The sequence below is a fragment of the Gymnoscopelus braueri genome (assembly GCF_963280865.1).
Source record: "Gymnoscopelus braueri genome assembly, chromosome: 9".
In the NCBI taxonomy this organism is placed as follows: Eukaryota; Metazoa; Chordata; class Actinopteri; order Myctophiformes; family Myctophidae; genus Gymnoscopelus; species Gymnoscopelus braueri.
Window position 1 is genome coordinate 45,035,446 of NC_137610.1, and position 17,271 is coordinate 45,052,716.

Genomic DNA, 17,271 nt, shown 5'->3' on the forward strand with positions numbered 1-17,271 from the left:
CATTATTTTATGTTTTTAAAGATCATAGGTTAAAGCAGTGGTTCTCAAAGTGGGGTCCAGTACACACTGCATACTAAATTGAGTAGTAGATCAAGCTACTAGATAGTAGATCTAGTAGCTTGAGTAGTTAAAAATGACCCAAAAAGTTATTGAACTATTGATGTGTCACACAAATATGAATGTAGTTGAACTACCAGCAAGTTACAGCAAAATGTAGTTCAACTACATGTAGTTTAATGCTCCCCAACACTGTGTAAAGCAAGCATAAGCCTCTGAATGATCTCTAAATAGATCTGTCTAGTCTAGATCACCTGACTTGGAAGGTAAGGTTGGCTGGAAGCCAGAGCACTGAGCCGATGAGCTGAGTCATAGATTACTAGCTGAGTCATCCAGTGATCTGAGACAAGGGACTCGGGAGCTTGGCAGAACAACCTCTGTTCATTAATAAAAATAACATCAAACTTTAAAGTCATGTTCTAAGATGAGGCTACATGTGTAGAGTGTGTCTCTATGCTTTCATAGGTTTTGTCTGTCTCTGTTGAAAGCTGAAATCAGTAACTTTTATGTCTTACCCCCGGATTTGGTACTGTACTCGAGTACAATTTTGAGGTACTTTTACTTTACTTGAGTATTCCATTTTCAGTGGTGGAAAAAGTAGTTTTTTCCAAGTAAAAGTATCAATACCACTTAAATGTTACAAGTATGATCCGGTATTAAAAATATATTTAAAGTACCAAAAGTAAAAGTACTCATTATGCAGAATGTCCAAGTTCAATATGTCTAAAAATCAATAGCCGAAGTACTGTATGGGGCTGAAGTGAAAGTACATAGGTATATGTACTTAGTTATTTTCCAGTGGTAACAAAGCACAAGACTCAAGTACTGTTCTTAAATACAAATTTGAGGTACTTTTACATAACTCGAGTTCAATTTTTAAAAACCTTATTCTTCTACTTCACTACTATCTCAGACTGGCAAATATTGTACTTTTTTACTCAGCTTTAGTTACAAATTGATTTGTACATTTGAGTTATTAATCAAATTATGAATTAAAAAACTTTAAAAAGACATTCTGTACTCTAAGTATATTTTGATGCCAAAACGTTTGTACTTTTACACAAGAAAATAAATTTTTGAATTCAGTGTTTTGACTAGTAATAGTCTTTCTACATTGTGGTATTGATATTTTTACTACAGTAAAAGAATCGGTGTACTTTTTCCATCACTACCAAGCATTACCAGTATGGTCTAGAGATTTGTCAAAGGAAAGTAGGAAGACCACATCCAACCACTGCAGATGCGCTAGTGATAATGTATTAACATACTGTACCATATAGATGGAGTCAAATAACCAATCATGAATACATTAAATTAAGTTCCGGAATGCAACTTTGAATTAAGATATATCTTTATTTCAACGTCTTTTGGTTGTCCTTTATGTTGTTCTTGCTGTATGTAAAGTTTATCATGACATTTCTGGTTGCAATGAACTTTACATAGATTTGTCTACAAGTAGTCATCATAAAACACACAACAAAAAGTAAGATGTATAACCACCTTTATTCTTTTCCCCCCCTAAAGACAAAAAAATCCAAAGTATACAAGAGTGGATTGTCATCATATAGTTGCTAACTAAGTCAATGTAAACAAATAACCCCTAAGCTATCATGAAGACAAAAAACAAAAGAACATTTGAGAAATATACAGAAAAATATACCTCTGAGAATAATAATATCTTGCCATTTTTCCTAACAGCTTATAGTCACGGCTCATTCATTAACAGTGAAGACTTAATGACCTATTCACACATGCAAAAATAAAATAAAGCTCTCCCTCTCTTGGCATTTACAAAAAAAGAAAAAAGAAAACAGGCTCCTACATACAGAGCACTGTGCTGTCTTACAGAGTCAATCAGCGGTAAACCCCAGAGAAATCACTTCAAAGTGTATGTACTGTACTATTCCACCAAATGAATTATTGCTAAGTGGACAGTGTACCATTTAATGGTAGCATGTAATTGGTTAAGTAGTCAGGGCCTGTGACTTTTAAATCACACAAAACTCACGGCTGTTTTGTCTTTGTAAGACAGACTTCCTCCAAGTCTACGAGACCTTGGTGCCGTTACTGATGTGGGGAATGTATTTGACCAGTTCTTTTCAGACCGTTTTAAGCTAGCAGAATTTAAAATCAGGGATGGCTTGAAAAGCATCAACCTGCTGTATGGATATGGATTCTTTGGCATATTTTTGGATCCTTTCTTTGTAAATTGCTGAACAAAAAAAACCTGCAGGTTTGTGGTGGCGTTTAGCCGAGAACACATGCACACAAAGCTGTTCTGCAACGCATGCTTTGCTGCATTTGCATACAAAGACCTGAAGTATTCTGGGAACGGGCCGGCTCTTTACCACATCCCAATAATTGGTGGTGTGGTCCCCCCTATAAGCGTCACAGGGTGCTGAGAAGAGAACGGGGTCACAACAAAATACACACGGTGAAGTAGGACAAATTCTAAAGTAAGACTCAAGAATGAAATGTTAAAGTTAAAAATCATTGCATTCTTGTAGGCACAGAAATCCCCCCATTTCCCATTTTAAACATGGCATCGGCCTTTCCTTCGGAGCAGGGTGGTGATACTATACAACGGTTCTGGAGTTCTGGCTCCGCAGGACCTCTTTAACCAATTAAACCCCTGTCGTCTTGGAGAACTGGACTTGAGTTACAACTGTACTTTGACCCCTTCTTCCATCTACAGTACACCAAATATCATCGCCAGAAATAGCAGATCTACAAGCTCACAATTGTGAGCTTGTAGATCTGCCATCTCCCCGTAGATCTGCCATTTTTGGTTAATGTACCCCCCAGATGAACCTCAATATGAACACACAGAAGTACTGTATATGAATACAGTACTGTAGATCTGCTCTACATAATGAGATGTTGTAATGCAATGTTTTTTCTGGTGTATAAAAGGTGTGTGTTTGTGAGATAGAAAGTTGTGATTAATGAAGTTAGCAAACAGCATAGTAGTACAGTACCTCCTTCCACCTCCTCTAGAATTCAGGTTTTTAGGTTGACAGGTTTTAAGTGCATTACGGAACGGCTGCAAGTTGCATGTACATTACAGGCATTTAGCTGATAGGATAAAGAACTCTAGAATAAGCTTCAGTTCCTAATTCGTTGACATTAATAGGGGTCCTGTGATCCTAAAAGGGGGAACTGCCAGTACCAGAATAGATACAAGGAGTGGGGCAACACTGAATCTTTATCTGCCCATGTGGTTACTGATTGTCCTGTTACCAAAATATCCCAGGTTCAATCTCTTTGACAGCCAGGGGTTAAGTTAAAATAATATAGTCACTAAGGAGTAAAGAGTGGTAGTTAAATGCCCCCAATGTAAACTGAAATCCTCAAATGTTGACTAGATAATTTGGACTAAATGTTTTTGTTTAACAGACAGAATTTGGGCTTAAAAACACAGAGCGAGTAACACAAGTTGGAATGATGATGTGCTGTATTTCAACATGATGAGGGTGACCACAGAGGCTGGTCAGGGATCAGCTTCACCCGAATTCTTCCTCAAAAAAAAAAAAATAGATAAACAGTAGGATGACAGCAGGAGGATCGTATTTATGATGCAGCTATCCTTATTCCAACCCCCCCTGAATAAATCCAACCTTTCCCCATTAACTCAAAATACTTGCTTTGTAAAACAAAATAATCTGAACCACTTTCCAAGAATGCTATAAAGAAAAAAAGGAAAGTTCTCTGAGGTGCAGCACGCAGATAAAACTAAACAAATCGTGGTTGATGGGTGGGAGAGAGAAAATAGAAAAATAAATTTCAGAACGTATGAGCACCTCACCTCTGACTTGATTTGTGCTCGAAAAAGAAAGGGGGTGGGGGTGGGGTGGTGGCATGGGGTACATCGGCATGGAGATCCCCTGCATTGACACCCCCCCAACAGCACACACACACACACACACACACACATACAGTATATATATTATATATATATATATATATATATATATATATATACACACACACACACCCTCTCCTTTTATCAAGAGTCTCCCCCCTCTAGTCACAACTGGATTTTAGGTTCGGGGATTGATGATGTCACTTGAGGAAGAGGAGAGAAGGGTACGATGAAGGGGGATGTTTGGGAGGAACGGCTCCCCGTGAGAGCAGCGGCTGTTCTTCATCTGAGGAAGAGGAGGTACGAAGGGTGAGGTGAGGGGAGGACAGCGTGGGAGGGAAGCGGTCAGAAGGGATGTGGGAGGAGCCAGGAGACATGGCGTCGACGTGTTCGTCAGTCCTCGTCGGAGCTGCTGTTACCGTCCATGGAGTAGACCATGAAGAGAAGGTCTGGCCGCGGCGGAACGGCCGGGTTCCCTGGTTTCACCATCTCAAAACCCATGTAGTGGAACGATCTGATGATGACCGCTGGATGACAAACACACATCACATCACATCACATCACACACACACAAATGCATATTTTATCTTCACTATTTCTTATCATAATAACAAATGTAATCTTGTATCCCCCCATCCCGAATTATAACGCATTTTAACCATGTCAACACTATATACTTAAACTGACTGGGGACTATATTTGGTCCCCTCCTTCTTTCCCTCTACACCAAATATATTAGCTGAAAATAGCCTGTCTAAAAGCTCATGTCACAACGCAACACGTTGTGAGTTTGTTCGTCATTTATCACATTGGAAGACACATTGTCTCAGAAAGTGAAGACAAAGCATCATGGTGATACAGCCACAATCCTGGTCACTGTGTAAAGGGTTGAATGCATGTCATAATGCCTCTACTCTCATTCCTGACATAATTTACTGTGCCGTGTGATAAAATATAATCACAATAAAAAGAAATGGAAAAAAGTCTTACATCGATCCTCTCTGTTTTTGCCGAACCAAAGGAACACGTAGTTGACTTTGAGTTTCTCTTCAGCGAACTCCAGAAGAGCAGTGAGACTGAAAGAGAGAGCATTTGTATTGTTATACATTTTTATAAAAGGCAAATGGTGCATTTATTTCTTTAAAGTTTTGTCCCACGATTTTGTAACCCTATTTTTTTACACCCAGTGCCAATTGTCTATGTAATCCTGGGCACTACCTTCCCTCTGCCAGGGCTGAGCTCATGCCTCCTTCAATGCATGAGAGCCAACTGACCTTCTTGTCACCTGACAGGGGAGAGTTTCCCTGGTTGGACGTAGCGCGTGGAAGGAACACGTTATTCCAACCAGTTCCCTTCCCCTCCATCAGGCGCCCCAGCTGGCCAGGGGGAGGCAGTATAGTGACCAGGATTACTGCATGTTTTTGTGAGGGTACCTACCCTAGGAGACACGGGGAGAACATGCAAACTCCACACAGAAAGGCCCTTTCGCCAACCCCACCTAGGGTATGGGCACTGATGACGCGGAGGAGAGAACACGCCCCCAGCGCCCACAGCGTCCCCTGCGGGAATCGAACCCAGGACCTTCTAGCTGTGAGGCGACAGCACTACCGACTGTGCCACCGTGCCCCCTCAAATGGTGCATTTATAAACAGCAATATTGGTAATTCCATTAAAACAACCTTAAAAAGAGAAAAAGTGAAAATGGCAAAGAGTGGGGGGGAGAGAGATATAAATCGCTGGTCACGACCGCCGCTCCTGCCCGCAACAAAAACTATTCTTGCCATTTAGTCCCGCATAGTACCGCAATATTACCATCCAGTCCTGTATAAGCCTACAATATTCACATATATAAACATTATTAAACAGAATGAGAGAGTGAGCAAGCGTGCGCGAGTGGGGGGCTGTTTATTTATTTGAGAGGAATTGCACACAGAGAGAAATACTTTGTTCATTTTGCGACGAGCTCCTACGTCCGTGGAAGTGGAACACACACACACGAGCGAGAGCGAGAGAGAGAGAGAGAGAGATTCTGCTCGCTGTACCCATGGGAATTATGTTCTCTGATTGAATGTAGACATAATATTCATATCTTGCTAAGTAAAGCACTGTGCAAGATTTTTCGGGGCCTTTTCTCCACCGCCGCAAGTAACCTATTTACATACGGCCCGCGCCCACAAGATTGGCGTTGGGACCTGCGGGTACCGCGGGATCCCGCTGCCGTTGCAGGGCTCTTCTCTCTGCGTTGAGTCCTGTGAAATATCTTGCAGTGTGTGATCCCTTGTCGGCGATCAATTGTATAGTGTGAAAACCATAACGATATTATGACAGACGATTTCAAAAAGAGACTTGTGTAGTGCGAAATACAGAACGATCTGATGACTCCCCGACGACTTTAAAAGTCGTACAGTGTGTAGCTGCCTTAAGAGAAAAGGGAGGGATAGAGGGATAGAGATGGGGTGGTGGGGGTGAGAGAGGGATTGAGAAGGGGGTGAGACAGGAAGACAGAGAGAGAGAGAGCAGGATGATGCACTGAGCTTTTAATGTTTTATGTTTTTACATAAGCGCTGCATCGTTACATAATGCAGCTGGCAGCGAGCCAACAGCTGCCAAGGTGACTCTGCTCTACCAGCATGGCACACCCCCCCACACACACACACACAGAGCGAGACACACAGCCTCACAATCCTTTAGGTCCTGACAGATAGAAAGCGTCAATGACGCATGTCCTGTGAGACCACAGGATGTGCACTGAACTGCACAGCACCAACCCAAATGGAACGCGGGAGGGTAACACACACACACACACACACACACACACACACACACACACACACACTTGAACTTGCCATTACAGTATATATATAACAGATTGTCTGTTTTAAGTCGTTCTCCTGAACCATATTTTTGCAAAGCACTGACATAACAAACTAATTTATTAAGGTAGTTTCACAGACAAACGTATAATTTTTCAGGATCTGTGCAGACTGTAGATTTTATTTAAAAAAACAGACTTATGTTTCTCAAAAGAGGATATAGAACGGTCAAATAAGTGAAAACACAAACATACATACATTACACACTGCATGCAATATGATTTTTAACTCGTCAAGCCGGGGATGCCATATACTCCTGCATCTTGATCTGTGCCCCACGTTGACGCTTGAAAATAGAAACGTGTTCGAAAGGCGCCTGTAGTGTGACTACAGCAGTTCAAATCAATGGGTGCGTTTCTTTATTTGAGTGTCTGACACTTTGTTTCTACAGTACGTGTCACCTCCTTACCCTTCTTTGCTGCCCTCTACCAGCGGTCCAGGGGGGATCTCCAGGAAGAGGCTGTCAGCGGACAGTGCTGTGTCCCAGCAGGCTGAGCGGCGCTCGTTGAGCTGGTAGTGGAAGTGGAGAACAGGCGGATTCCCATTCACCTCGGCTAGGCGACTCACAGACAGTCGGTCATCCTAGGGGGCGGATAAAGGATAACACAAGATTTATTATGGACAGACAGGTAGAAATACACGTACACATACAGATACGCACACATACAGTAAAGAGATAAAAACAAAACTGAGAACTGCATTTATTTGCACAATCATGCCGTTTGTTGTGTGGGAGAATTACATGTCATACAGCTCAATTCATAGAGAGAAATACAGCATCCAGGACGGAGGAGCGAGGCAAGCAGAAATTTGAGCCAACCTGCTCGATTCCTCTGGACTCGCATCTAATCCACACCTCCTCGCTCTGGGTCGGGCGGGACTAAGGGCAGATTCACACATGGTGATGGGGTCGCCAAAAACATTCCCTCATATGGGGTTGTGGTATAAAAAAGTTTGAGAACCCCTGCACTACTATAATCATTATTATCGAGTGAATTTTGGTTCACTTGCATTCACACCTACTGTGAACCGAACTCTGGTGCACTTGGAAGCTAACCGAGACCCCCGTTTTTTTGGCGAACCAGGGTTTGTTTGTTTGGTCCGTACCAGAGTTCGAAGGAGCGTTCACACCAGCACAAACGAATCGCACCTTCCGACAATACGCTCCAGGGTTCGTTTTAATCTCACTAAAACATCCAGGTGTGAAGGCACCCTGAGGCACAAGTGGAGGACGTGAGTGTGAAAGTTAGAGTATTGGAATTTGACTATAGGGAAGGGAGGGACAGAACCTCCTTTATTAGCTAATCTACAGGTGTGGGGGAAGGGGTGTGGAGTTGGTAAAGGTGTGCCATGCTCTTGATTGCTAGTGGGTCATCACCAATGTTTTGAATTGGATGTAGGCAGCAACCAGTCACTGAAGGGAGTGCATAACAACATTTAGGGAGGTTTAAGATAATGCCAAGACATTAGATTAGCTGTAGCCAGGTAAGCATGTAACGATTCACTCAACTCACAATAGGATTCGAATCACGATACTAGGTACGATTCTTTTAACATTTTTTTTTTCTCCAGACAAATTACTTTTTTCTTTTTTTTTTGTAATTATTTCTCTTACACAAATCCAGTATTTTCTCTCTCTCTCTCTTTTTTAACAATACTGTGTTTTCTCTTGTCCTCTTTTCAATACAGTAGCAAATGACTTTTTTTTATCAATTCTCTAAAAGAGATCCTGTATTTTCTTCTCTTTTTTCAACTGCTGCCGTTTGCATCGCGATAAATTTTTTCTTAAATCGTTTAAATTGTCACCAGTTTCAATCTATTTTAATCGATTTATGATAAATCGTTACATGCCTAGTTGTAGGGGTTTGAGTGAGTATGTCAGCAGACCAGCAAAGGGGGAGTTGCAAGACCAGCAAAGCAACATTTTAAACAGTTATTAGCGGATTGCGTAACTAGCTGGGGAGATTGATGGGGTACCTGCTAGCATGACACATGTCTGCACATACTGATCTAAATGTCCCTACCCATACTGCTCTCTCTCTCTCTCGCTCTCTGAATGTGCGCACATGCATAACCGTCTCTCATTAACCAAATTGACCCTAGCTTCCCTATTCTGGGCATGACAGGAGAGGCAAACATTCAGCGAAAATAGGTGAACATTTGATGGAAATAGACGATCTACAAACTCACAGTGCATGAGCTTGTTGATAGGCATTTTTCTGTTAAGAGGTTTGACGTAGAGGGGGACCCATGTCAACAAAGTATACAGGGTTTAAGTGGTTAATAAAGTGATAAAGGCGTTAATCATGATCTTACAGTACCTCCTGTTTTTAAATAGTATCTCTATTTGTGTTTGTTAAAAGTAATTCAGACTCCTCTACCCATCCTAGAACCGCAAAACCACACCGGTTCATGTTAAGGCTAAATTATAATGTTACTTTTGCGCCACAAAAATAACAAATTTCCAATGTTTTCAGTTGAAAATATGTTGTTTTTGTTGAGCGGCAGGGTGACGCAACAAAGTATAAGTTGCCACATTTCTGGTTGCTTTGTTAACTTGTGATGTCACTGGCCTATTCTTGGAATCTTTATTCTAGGTGTAAATGGTCATGTGCCTTTAAAGATTCTGGTTTTAGTCTTTTTGCCAACATTCTCTGTTTTTAATCCGGTTGCATCTCTGTTCTACCATTGTGAAAGTGAAGTGAAACTAAACTAAACGAAATTGTAAGCTCAACAGACTGGAAGAGGAAGAGATTGTAAACTTCCCGTTTTAAAGTAGTATGAAACAGGGACGATTAACCAACATTAACAACAGAAGCAACAGGGGAGGCTTATTTATAATAGCACAAATGTCATTTTCACCCCAAAGAGTAATATTTAAAGAAACATTGGCAGGACCTGTGTCTGTGGTCAACTGAGCTGGGGTCATCCCTAAGTTCCCCGTGTTCTATGTTTCCTTCTTACCCCCCCCCCCCCCCCCCCCCCAAAAAAAAAGGTTAGGGTTAAAAGTGGGTTGTAAGTGGGGAACATAAAACCTGGGGAGATACTAGATAGATACTCTCCCGCTGTGCTTGCACAATTGTGTGTGTGTGTGTGTGTGTGTGTGTGTGTGTGTGTGTGTGTGTGTGTGTGTGTGTGTGTCTCACCTTGTGTACTAGCACGCTAAGAGAGGGATCCCTGATAGTCCCTCGCCCACCCGGGATCTTCTGCTGTGGGAGAGGGTCATCAGGAGCACCACAGAGGCCCCAGGCCCCCTGTCGAGCAGGACAGTCTGGCCCCCGCTAACCAGGAACTGAATGGGCAGAAACAGAGAGAGAGCGAGAGCGAGAGCGAGAGCGAGAGAGCGAGAGAGAGAAAAGAAAGGAGAGAGTCAGACAGAGAGTTCACTATAGCATTGGATGGGCAGGAGACTGAGCAGGAAGGTCACCATTTTTAACCCAATTAAGACATGTACTCCTAATGTTTTGTTTTGCAGCATGGTGTTAATGACAATACAGACTCACTTTGACATTACCTACATGATATGACTAATCCCTCTGAACAAACTGATCTGGAGTGGGTTCAAAGGCTGCATTAAAAGCTGCGAAAAGCCATTTCCCGATTCTTTAGGATTACAGAAATACTGTCAGTCTACTATGTCTCGGCCCGCTGTCTCTGTCCCTTGTATTCCTTACTGTTGGTAGATTACTAACTTGTCAGTTTTACTCGCTCTAAGTTGGAGTGGAGTCAGCTAGATGTAATGTAAATGATCAACACAGCATTTCAATACTGGACCAAAGTCATTGGAGTAAACCCAGCAGACAGGCCTGATGGGACAGTCAGGGTCATGTAACCGTGTCTCTGTTGCTACACTGCCAGTGTATTTATGCTTTTATAGCCTTTAATGGAAGTTAACTGTAATGGAACACAGTGGAAACCAGCTGTATGAGACCAGCCTGGAGGAGAACGGAGCCGTTCCACAGTAAACACAGACCCATATTTAACAGAGTTAATCAGGTGTGATGCGTCATAAGTAGTTCAAAGAACGTACCCATTTATTTTAACCATTTAATTATTAACCATAATTGATTCAGTTTATGTCGTGACATCATGGAGCCGAGACTTACCCCCCAACATGGGCCCTTTTCTGGGATAATTTTGGCTCCCAAATTGTTCCTTCTGTTAGCTTTTTAAGATTAAGTTTTGAGCTTCATATTGTTGACACAATTTAGAAATGTGCAAAATGAAATCATTGTCTTTTGTCTTCTTTGTAATAACCAAAATGCATGACATGATTTGCAACAACATACAGAGGGGGTCTCTCCGCTCTATGCAGCTCCGTGTTGAGACACGCTCCCAAATGATCAATAATAAGGGGCCCATGTTGAAAAAAAGAATTAATAATAATAACTTCAGTTCAAAAACTGTCACCGTATGAAATGAATTACTGAAATCAACTGGAAAAACATGTCCTTCCTATCCAGGCCACATAATCCTGGCTTGCCTAAATTTGGCTCCAAGTGGTTTCTCAAGCCATCTTCACAGCTTAGAAATCAGATCCCATGTCAATCAGTAGAAGATGACCACCACAGATGACCTTCTGACATTTAAATTACTAAAACTAGTATCCAGTTTTACCTCGTTTTATAGAAATTATTATTTTGTCAAGTACTGATTCCAGATACTAGGCCAAACCAAAATATCATACCCTGATTTTACCTAAACCTAATCATAGATCCATCTAATCTAAATCTGAATGTGATGCCAAGTCCAGTTGGTCTCAGTTGAGTTGAACACATGATCTGTAAACACCTCTAAAATAGCTCACTTGGGTTCACAGGAACACCCAGCCCACGCTTTGGGTTACAGTGCAATATATCAGAGCAGTCATAAGGACAGTCCGACACCACCGCGGTCGCATGAGAGAGTGGTGTGTGTGTGTGTGTGTGTGTGTGTGTGTGTGTGTGTGTGTGTGTGTGTGTGTGTGTGTGTGTGTGTGTGTGTGTGTGCGTGTGCGAGAGAGAGAGAGAATGGGCTCAAGTCAAACATCTTCCAGGGTCACATGCCGCCAAAGGAGTCTGTCCATTAGAGTTCAGTAAAGCAGATGCTCTCATCCAGAACAATAACAATTGGCACAAGTGAGTGAAGGGGCCAGTGCCTTTCTCAAGGACAATGGCCCCGATTCACTAAGCAATTTACAACCATATTTTGATCTTACCGGCATTTAAGACAATATTTTGCATGAAGAAAATTGTCTTAAATGCCGGTAAGATCAAAATATGGTCGTAAATTGCTTAGTGAATCGGGGCCACTGTCACTGGACTTAGGGCGATGGTGGGGACTGAACCAACATTTAAACTTCCTCTAACAACTGGTCACATGTCTGCAGGCTGGACCTTCAATTCACTACTACAAAATGATCACTCAATGTGTTTCAAAAGTATTCTTTTTGCTACCTCAATTTATTCTTTCAGTGATAAATCTCCAGATTCTCTTTAACAGCAACGGCCTGTTTTTTCCATTCAGCTGCACACACACTTACACTCAGGAATTACCTAGTACAACAACCACAGTCAATTATTGTTGGCCGCAGAGCACATTTAGTAGTTGTTTGCTCAAAGGCACCTCAACAGCAGCTGCTGAGGGTGTGGATGGGTAGAGCTGTCACGATTACAAATTTAAGTTGACGATTAATTGTCACTCAAATAATTGCGATTAACGATTTAATTGTGTGTTTGGCATAGAACATTGGAACATAATATGAATTAAAAAAAAAGAAATTCTGTTGCCTTTTAGGCTTCATAATAAAACATTGCACAGGCCAGATATGACAAATAACTTAAAAATACAAAGAAAGCATTGGCATATTTAATAATTTTATACATTTAAAAAAGCAGAAATAGCTGATCTACAAGCTTTTTTTTATATTTGAAAATCGTTTCCATTTTGCATAATGGAAACGATTATGCAAAAATAATTGCGATTAGACCATTTATGTAATAATTGTGACAGGCCTATGGATGGGTTTCTAAAGTCAAGCCATGTATCAGGCAAAGAAAAGTTTAAACAAGAAACCACATCTGATTGGCTGACCTGATGGAGGACATGACATCACAACAACAACCCATAACAACAATCCAAAGCTTCGCTCCATTTCCTGTTATGTCACCGTCGGGCCAATGGCCAATGAAAATCCCCAGGTTGTTGGTACAAGAGGGAAGAGCTGTGCCCTTGATACCCTGGCAACCGCTCACCAGGTCACCTGGGCACCCTGTTCTGCATAGCGACAAGCCCGGTGGAGAGAGAGGAGAGGAAAACAAACTCATTATGACCGCCCTGCTGCTCTTTTTGTAGGTCACACAATTTTCCTTTCCCAACTTTACACCTTCATTATTATAACCTTTATTCATTCACTTTTCAAAATAAAAAATAAAAAAACGTTTACAAATTGCTTTTCAAAAATGTAAATACAAAGTGGAATAGCAACATGAATGGATATTCATGTATATTTGTTATTAATTCATTACAAAAGGACTTGCCTTTTGGCAAGAAGAGAAACTCACCACAATAATATTAGTCATTCTGCCTGTCAAATGAGATCCCATTCCTCTGATCAGGCAGCCTGTGTACAGACCACACACCAGCCACCACAACAAACTAACCCCCCCCCCCACACACACACACACACACACACACACATCCCCTTGGTTCATGACATAACTCTAATAGTCCATGCCCAGGTGCCCACTTCCGCCTACATGGGTTTTCCACCATTTTCCCTTTTCGTCAAAATACAATTTTTGCTACTCGTAAAACTCATGCTAAAACTCACACACACTCACACTGTTACACATGATGTCTGGAGTCATGTGATTACATTTTTGATAGACCGAACCAATTGACTATAATTTGCTTCCAAAGTTTGTGGGAGGATCTAACTGCTCTAATAATTTTTTATGTCAATTTGGACACGCACAGTATTTTGTTTGGTCATACACAGACAGACAAACAGACAGACAGACAGATATAGATATGACCTTGATAGGAATGTCAGCTTGTTTTGAAAGGCTATACTCTCGTCCTCTGACATTTCAACATTTCTGATACTCTGTCCCGTCCCATTCGCTCTAAATGAGGGCCTTCGGCTTGTCAGGCCTGCAATAGGTCATGAGGTCACTCTAAAAATGAGAATCTGGGTTGTCATCTTAAAGGAATGAGCGTTTGCAGGGCTGTGAGACATTAATCATATGTGTGTTGCTGAGGGACGTGAGGATGCTAAGTGCGTCATCCTTCCCTTCTCCAGAAAACTGTGTGTGTGAGAATGTGTGTGCATGTTCACAAGTGAAAGAGTGTGGCTCTGTGCATGTATTACGTGTGTATCAGCATGTGAAAGTGGTTGTTTAAATTGGCTTGTGGGTTGTGTGCATGCATGTCTGAAACAGTGTAAGTATTTTGTTTACAACAACTTGAGTCCTTGCACTGCAAGGTGAGCTATTGTTGAGACCTAGTTCAGGTGGTCTGCAAGATATGATCATCCATCAACGCTGGCTGCTAGCCCCATTACAAGCTGGGATGGAGTCGTGGCAGACCGCCAAGGACTTGCCACCAAACCCTTACCAGAATTCCTCATCAGCTGCTTGGAAAACATATATCCTTCTATAATTGTAATCAATTTTGTTGTTATTATTATTATTAACAGTAGCAGCAGCAGCAATAGCCAGCAAAAGCACTTGTATTTCCCAACAGTGGAAATAACAAACTTGAGTCCCAGAACATGCACCCACACCTTGTCATTAAGAACCATCAATCTGTAATGTCTGGCAAGGTACCTCCCAAAAACCTTGACTCTAAAAAATTACACAAGACAATCCCATCTGGCTCGTAAAAAGTAGTCCTCTTGGCCTACTTTTCTTGGTCTCACGCACAGAGACACAAGGTCTGACATGGTTTGCACTTCAGAAAATTAGTTCAGACTGAAACAGGAAAGCAACACGTGCTGTGCAACCTGACACTGGACTCCAGAGTCCCTGTCAAAATGGGGGGGGGGGGGGGAACACAGACACAAGAGTCTGAACCCTGAAGAACAACCATCAGGTTAAAACAATCAGTCTAAATAATGTGATTTTATGGAATGTAACAAACTTTAATACAAGTTGCCCATATGCTGATACTGTAGCCTACAAGAGACATTGCAATACTGCTGCGATATCCTCAACACAGATATTGCACATTACAAATCTAAAAGCCCTATGGCTAATAGCTGTTAGCCATTAGCAAAAATCTATGGCTTAACTGAAGCAAGTCTGCCGTGGTTTTGCCACCAGTGACAAACTTTGACAAAGTCATGTTAAACATTTGCGTTTCAAAATATGTAATTTGCTGCAAGCGTGCCACAATCATGCCCTGAGCTTGCCATGAATGTTTGGCAGGACAATGTGTTTTCCATATCCAAATGACACCTACTTGTTGGATGCAGCCTAATAGAATAGTGAGTGCCTCTTAGTAAGGTGAATATAAATTAAGCCACATGCAAACAATAACAGGAAGTGTTAAAAGCACAAACATTATTATGAACTCAAAGTTATATAATGTCATTCTTGTGTGTTGTGATCGCTAAACATATATTTATTGTATTTTGTCTGTTTTCATTTCTACTACAAGGAAGCCACAGGATAATTCCCATGTGGGAGTAGTGACGTTTCTATTCTGCTCCGTTACAGCCATCTAAAACCACAAGATCTTCCTGCTAATAACAAACAACATCTCCTCCAGTGCACAGTTCAGCCAGTCCACAATTATTAATTGTTGGACTAGACTTAACATGCAACACTTGGCATTGTCACTGATGCAGACAAGAGAAGACAAGCTTTTGTTTTGGTGTTCAAAAGGTTTTCACCAGTTACACAATATCATTACAGAGCCGGCATCTGTTACCAGAGTGGTACACCAAGAAAAACAACACCAGCTAAAATGACTAAAAATATAAGGCAGGTTCTAGAAGTGCATGAGAAGACATTTTTCAACTTTTTCAAGCTTTTCGGCAAACCACTTGGGAGAGATGAAGGTCGATGCTAATATATATATATATATATATATATATATATATATATATATATATATATATATATATATATATATATATATATATATATATATATATATATATATATATATATATATATATATGAATGAAATGTGATAACTGCACATCTTGGCTCCAGTTCAAAGCATCCTGAGACTTGCAGTTACAAAGAGCAACTGATTTAGTTTCATTATTTGTTTCGCAGGAACATTCAGATGCACTGCCAGTGCCACTTCTCAACTGAGCAGTCACATTGGTTATCTGTGACCAGATTCAGTCACAGACTGGACAGAATTAACCAGATTACCTAGTATCACTTAGATTAGGTAACCGGGCTCTTTCTGAGTGACATAACTGACATCCTCTCCACAGATGCTACTGAGGCGGGGGAAGGAGGGAGGGAAAAGGGGGAGTTAGAGGAGGGTTTGGACCAAAGAGGACTTTTGGAGTTAAGAGGAGAAAGGAGGGAAATTAGTGAAGAGGAGAAGGGAGCGGGGTAAGGTGAGAAGGATGATGGTGGGTTGGTTGTGCAACAAGAATGCATGAATCAATGGCCTTGCGTGGCCTCACTGGCCTGACATCATGGAAGAGAGTCATTCTGTTTTGCACGTCCACGGTGTGGACGGCAGTAACCCAGGAGCATGGCAAGTGTAGAAAAATACAGTATATACACATGCATGCTTTCTTGAGCTTTTGACAGAAAACAATAGCTTACTAATATTAAAATATATTGCTTTTTAAGTAAGATAGAAAAGCATAAGAATAAATGATATACCTGTGTTATAATAACATTAATAATAAAGAGGCCTTCCCTTGCACAGAATTATGCATTTCTTCCTGCATGGCTGCCTGTAACCATTGGTAACCACTTTAAAAAGAAAACTCCTAATTTCTGTGCAGAGCTAAAGTAGGCTAAACACTGGAGAGGTGTTCAAAAGATCCAGCTAATCTGAGCAATCAAGTAATACTTATGTTGATATACATCTCATAATATTATGAATCAACACAGAAATTGAATGAACAGTGAACAAGGAAAGACTGCTATCATCTTCTATGCCCCAGACAAATGGAACTAACTCCAGGACTGTCTGAAACTGTATCAATTTGCACTTGTACCCAAGTACAGTACTTGGGAAAATGTACTTAGTTACTTTACACCACTGGAAGCAGCAGATGTCATTGACAGCTGTATATGCGCAGCAAGAATAAAACACGGAAATGTACAGGCTTCTTAAACCACAGCCAAAAAAATAACCTTTGTTGAGGTCACTGATCCAAGATTACTATAATAATAAACAGATTTTGATGATCAAATATCGATCTGTTGTTGCAAGGGTTAATTCTGCAGCCCAAGAGCAATTTTGCAACATTATAGTGTCCAGCTATTTGTAGGAGTAAAAAAAAAACATTCCCACTGC

The 17,271-nt window shown here is 41.1% G+C and overlaps 2 protein-coding genes across 2 annotated transcripts in view; both read right to left on the minus strand.

Moving 5' to 3' along the window:
• Nucleotides 1-17,271, minus strand: part of adpgk (ADP-dependent glucokinase) — a 270,498-nt gene that overhangs the window by 207,904 nt on the left and 45,323 nt on the right. The window lies entirely within an intron of this gene.
• On the minus strand, nt 1,542-13,640 carry oaz2a (ornithine decarboxylase antizyme 2a; the record flags this gene model as incomplete). Its single annotated transcript, XM_080438196.1, has 5 exons — nt 1,542-4,446; nt 4,910-4,995; nt 7,202-7,374; nt 9,939-10,073; nt 13,614-13,640. 5 exons carry the CDS (start codon nt 13,638-13,640, stop codon nt 4,313-4,315), a joined length of 555 nt encoding a protein of 184 aa, XP_080294322.1. The 3' UTR covers nt 1,542-4,312.